The 6236-nt window shown below is 38.6% G+C and overlaps 1 protein-coding gene across 16 annotated transcripts in view; it reads right to left on the bottom strand.

The window, feature by feature from the left end:
- The window catches only part of Ptk2 (protein tyrosine kinase 2), a 203730-nt gene that overhangs the window by 113887 nt on the left and 83607 nt on the right, over positions 1 to 6236 (bottom strand). For all 16 annotated transcript variants that reach the window (XM_021216199.2, XM_029548063.1, XM_021216196.2 and 13 more), the window contains one exon: positions 4371 to 4458. In XM_021216199.2, the coding sequence (XP_021071858.1) occupies positions 4371 to 4458 (88 nt within the window). The remainder of the gene's footprint in view (positions 1 to 4370; positions 4459 to 6236) is intronic.

Raw genomic sequence — 6236 nt, forward strand, 5'->3', positions numbered from 1 at the left:
GTGTCTGAAGACAGCTACAGTGTACTTACATATAATAATAAATAAATCTTTAAAAAAATATATAAGTAAATCTGTGAAGGAACACACCTGAAGAATAACATAAAGCAACAGTGGTGACCCCTCTGGCAATAAACATGTTCAATTAAAAACAGATGGGGCCAGATTCAGTGGTACAATCCTGCCATTCCACAGTGAGTCTTTGTCTCAAACACAAAAAGCCAGTAAGATGGCTGAGCAAATAAAAGGGCTTGCTGCACACGGCTGATTATTAGAGTTTGATCCCAGGAACCCAGAATGGAGAGAAAAAAGGGATCCTGAAAGTTGTACTCTGACTTCCACAGATATATATATACCACGTACATGCAAATAATAATAAATTTACACACACGCGCGCACACACACACACTAATGAATGACACCGGTTTGTGTGAATACTTGTCAGCATGAACACATCTACAAAGCTAAAATATTCACAATTTCCTCACAGAATTGAATTAAAAGACAAAAATCTGCAGTTGATATTTAAAACGGCATNTACTCTGAACCTAGAGTGGAACAATGTCTGCCCTCCCTCACAACACACCTCTATTACCAAAATCTATGTGCAGTTATATTATGAGCAACATCAACACAAATGCTTACCAAAATTGGTTTCTTGTCTTGCTATACACCTACCTTCTTATTGTCTTCAATTTTGTTTCTTGGTCTTCAAAATCTAAAATATTCACTTTCTGGCTCTTTGCAGGAGAAGTATGTTGACTACTGCCCAAGAAAAACTTCCAAATTTTCAACTATTATCTCCTAGGCTACCTGCTTCTAGTTCAAGAATTTTGATCGCGCTTGTCACACAGCCTTCATTAAGATCTTTCCTTGCAAAACCCCGAAGTCCAGTGTCTGACACTGCTTATTTACTAATTGCTTGGAGAAAACAACGTGTATTGAGCACAAATGCCCTTTATCTATACTCACTGCTGAGCAGCTGGTACAAACAGTATAAGTTTCACTTAAACTTATGACTCCCATACAGACTTCCTATTTTCTTAGAAGGAGGAAGGCCTTATTGTCTTTCAATCACCCAGGGTGAATTCAGGGCAGGTACCACTTCAGACTTTCAATACCATACTGATGATAAACAGCACTAACCAACTGTCCAGAAGGTCAATAACTGCAATTTCTAAACACTCTTCAGAGATAAGAAAATCAATAAAGTGTTCTAAGCCACTCACTAAAGCCAAGCATTTATTTAATTGCAAAAAAGAAACTGATAACAATCTTCAGGGAAAACGCTCTCACATATAAACATTTTACTCCAAAATCATACAAGGCGTTTGTTTCTTCAGAACAGTTGGTTCATAGGCTAAAACTTGTAGTCTGAAAACACCTGTATTCTTTAGATAGCTGAATGGACTCTCTGTGTACTATTTTTCTACTGCTACCCCATTAGTGTCACAGCACTGCTTGACTTCTGCTCCAGCGTTCTCTGTAGCCACTGAGCTCAGTCACATCCTGAGGGTATGCTGTAAGACTCAGGGCTCCTCACCTTCACTGTCTGTTTCCCTTATTAATCATTTTAAAACTATGACTCTCCCATTAATTCCAGAAGAACTATTTTCATTTGTGAAAACCAGATCAATCAAGCATTTCAGTATATATACCTATATACTCAAATATCACACAACATTCCATTCAATAAAGTGACTGCAAAAACAATATTTGTTCCTTAAGACCTGTCTGATGATGTAGCCATCTTATTTTGTGCAAGTACCCTGTGCTATCTGCCAATGACAAAACTTCCCAAAAATGCATTTCTCAGAATATATCCCCATTGGTAGACTATACCATAATTCAAATATATAAATATATACATATGGGGCTGGTGAGATGGCTCAGCAGGTAAGAGCACCCGACTGTTCTTCCAAAGGTCCTGAGTTCAAATCCCAGCAACCACATGGTGGCTCACACCCATCCGTAACAAGATCTGGCGCCCTCTTCTGGTGTGTCTGAAGACAGCTACAGTGCATTTACATATAATAAATAAATAAATAAATAAATAAATAAATAAATAAATATGCATATACACACAAATATATATATACACACATACACATGTATGTGTAGGCATGTACACACACGCGCGCACACACACACACACACACACTCACACACACACCCGTATTCATTCTCATTCTGAACTAACTTGTTAAAATGCTTCATTCAGTCTGGATACCAGCATCCTCATAATTCCATCTCACTGCCTTAGTTAGAGAACGCCTGAAGGTTACAGATGATTACAGAAGAATTACTATCTAAGGAGACTCTACTAGCAGTCAGTTCTAGGGCTAATGTTTTATATAAATCACTTCTGACCCATGTAATTATTCAAGGCAAGCTTTAATAGTCCTACTTTATATGCAAAACTCAAAAGACAATTTACAAAGGGTCTCAAAAACAAATTTTAAAGAGACAGACTTATAACCCAGAATTATAAATTTCCAAAACTCAGACTTTGATTGCACTTTCATTTTCTTACATATTTGCACAATGCACCTGAGACTTTGGGCAAGCACTGACACTAGCAATCCACAAAGGAAAGGGGGTTGCTATAACACTTATCACCTTTATTTTTCTTAAAGCATTATATAGTCATAAGAGCAGGCAAAAACATAACAAGATAGTTCCCTGGACTTTCTAAAGGTATGTTATATGATTTAACAAATTGTTTTAAATAAAAGGGAGATGTGAATAAGTGAGTTGCAGACAAGTATGACAACAGAGAAAGGTCCTAGAAACAGAGATGATGTATCTTCTTAGAACAGCAGTACACACCTGCTGTGTGGTTAGTAGACAGGAATGTGTGGTCTTCAGTGGCCTGATATTCTCTAGTCACAAAATGAATAGCAAGCACATGGCAAAACCATCTAAACTCTCAGATATGAGACATGGCATTACAGATTTAGGAGTTTGCCCTGCTAGGCATCTATCTTGCTTTGATCTAGTATTTCATCGTTATGCCCCCCTTTCCTCCTTTTGGAATAGTAGTGCATATCTGTGCCATTTTTATGCTGGAAGTATGTAATTTGATTTATAATTTTACAGGGAGTTACCTTGAGTCTTAGAAGAGACTTGGGACTTTGAGCATTTAAAATGTGTTGACACGTGCCGGGCGTGGTGGTGCACGCCTTTAATCCCAGCACTTTAGAGGCAAAGGCAGGCAAATTTCTGAGTTCAAGGCCACCCTGGTCTACAGAGTAAATTCCAGGACAGCCAGGACTGAACAGAGAAACCCTATCTCGAAAAACCAAAAAAAAAAAAAAGAAAAAAAAAAGAAAAGAAATGTGTTGACACTGATAACTATGGGGACTTATGAAGTTAACCTAAACATGTTATGCTATAGGCCTATGAGGGTCAGGGAGTGGAATTTGATAGTCTGAATGAGAATGGCATCTATTGACTCATTATGTTTGAATTCTTGGCTCACCAGTTTGTGGAATTGTTTGGGGAGGATTAGCAAGTGTGGCCTTGTTGGAGTAGGTGTGTCACTGGGGGTGGGCTTTAAGGTTTCAAAAGCCCACACCAGTCCCAATTAGCTTTCTCGGACTTGTGCTTGTAAAACTTCCCAGGTTCTGCCCCAGCGTAATGCTACCTGCTTGTTACCATGTTACCTACTATGATTGTCATGGTCACGGAATCATCCTCGGAAACTGTGAGCCTCAAATAAAGTCTTTCCTCTATACCTTGGTCATGGTGTTTTAAGGACAGTAAAAGTAACTAAGACATGCCACAAGTAATTGCCTTTGGCTTCCTTTTTTTTTCCCCCAAGAGAAGTCTCACACTCTGATTTTGCTTTATTATGAAACTTAGCACCAAAAATTATCCAAGTTCACTGACAGGAATTTCTCCATGACAAATCTACTGATGTCATGATCAAGTATGCTCACAGAACAGCGGTCATGGCCAACTGCCCACACACAGCAGAAGCATCTTTGGTGGCGGTGGCGGTGGCAGTGGTTTGGTTTATTTTTCAAGACAGAGTCTTTCTATGCAGTACTTGCTGACATGGGCAAAATGGACAAAAGTCAGACAGGCTGGCCTTGAACTCACAGAAATCTGCCTGCCTCTGCCTCCTGAGGTCTGAGACTAAAAGCATGCCTGGCCAGAACAAATATCATTTAAGCCTTGCCTAAGCATAAAACAAAACAAAACAACAACAACAAAAACAACTTCTCATGAGTTAACACTCTTAACACTGGACTACTCTACATCAATAGTCTCTCCAATACAAGGTTTAGTATTACTCAAAAAAAAAACCCACAAAATAAAAATGACTCAAAGAAAAAAAAGCAGCATATATAGAAGAAAGTGTTTTATACCTGTTGATAGAAGAAATTCAATGTTGGCTTATCTTCAGTAAACTGGTTTAGAAATCCTTTTGGCAAGTAACGAATTCTCAACTCATATCTAAAGAACAAAATCACAAAATACAATGATTAGAAATAAATAATTTTCTCAACTTACAGTCTACAACTACCTTCTGCTGGAGATCTACATAAGGACATTGGAAGAAGGAAGATTCTCTCTTCTTCACTGGCTTGCACTCACTTGCCAGCACATCTGTTGGAACCTAAGTAGGTTCCAACTCCAGAAGACCAGCTGAAACAACTAGCTGAGCAACTACTAGATTCTTGGACTTCCCATTCACAGCTGACCATTGTTGGGAAAGTTGGACTGCAGACTATAAGTCATTACAATAAATTCCCTCAATATAAAGAGATATTCCATAAGATCTGTGACTCTAGAGAACCCTGACTAATTCAATGCAGTAAAGAACTTGGTCAGCCAGGAGTGGTGGCACACACCTTTAATCCCAGCACTCAAGCTGAGGCAGGTGGGTTTCTGTGAGTTCAAGGCCAGCCTATCTGATAGAACAAGCTCTATGTCAGCAAGGGATACACAGAAAGATTCTGTCTCAAATAACCAATGCAAACAAAACAAAAAGACATCGTGACTATACAAATTTTAAAAGACAAATAACCTTAATATAATCATGACAAAACAGTAGACAAACTCAAAAAACAACCTAGATAGAGTTCTCCAGAAATATCAGTCAGACACAGTATGGGCAGACTTAGAACACTAAACTGACACTATGGTATTTCCTTCTAGATCATATGTTACTGACAAGAGGAATGTAAGAAAAACACATCCCAACATGAAGAATCAATGAAGACATTACAATCTGAAATGCAGAATCCAGTAGGATGTTTCAGAAAAACAAAAACAAAAACTAGTTGAATACATTAACATGTTATTTCCAAGTAGACAAATGCAAACAATATTGGGATAGCATAAAAAGAAGCTTATGTAGGGAACCACAACACATTCACTTCCCATTACTTTGTCTTGTCTGTTTATACTGTCTTGCAATGAAATTCTGGTTAGCCAGAAAGTCACTAGGTAGCCCAGACTGGTCATAAACAGAGTAATCCTCCTGCTTTAGCCTCCCAAATTCTCTGATTAAAGGAATGTACCATCCTGTCTGGCCACAAAACTACATACATTCATTCCAAAAAGAATGAAAATATTAACCAAGCCCTGAAGGGCAAAGACTAATCTGAACAGAATTTTTAAAAGAGGGGGGAAAAAAGCATCATAAAAATATTTACCCTTCTCGTCCAGTGTAGTGGCACATGGCTTTAATTCCAACACTTGGTAGACAGCGACTGTGGTACTCTGTAAATTCTAGGCTGATCTACACAGTGAATTCCAGGCAAGCCAAGACTAAAATAAGTTACTCTTCTCATGATACATGAGAACAAGTTAAGTTAGTACTGAAGACACACTTAAATAATCCTCTGATTGATGGAGAAAATTCAGAATCAAAACTAACATATTAACTGACAATGCAAACACTATCAAAATCATGAAACACTGCCAAGCAAAATTTAGATGGCGGGGCTGGAGAGATGGTTTAGAGGTTAAGAGCACTGACTGCTCTTTCAAGGTCCTGAGTTCAATTCCCAGCCACCACATGGTGGTTCATAACCATCCGTAATGAGATCTGACTCCCTCTTCTGGTGTATCTGAAGACAGCTACAGTGTACTTACATATAATAATAAACAGTCTTTTTAAAAAAAAAAAGAAAGGCCGGGCGTGGTGGTGCACGCCTTTAATCCCAGCACTCGGGAGGCAGAGGCAGGTGGATTTCTGAGTTCGAGGCCAGCCTGGTCTACAAAGT

This window comes from Mus pahari, chromosome 17, assembly GCF_900095145.1.
Source record: "Mus pahari chromosome 17, PAHARI_EIJ_v1.1, whole genome shotgun sequence".
Taxonomy (NCBI): Eukaryota; Metazoa; Chordata; class Mammalia; order Rodentia; family Muridae; genus Mus; species Mus pahari.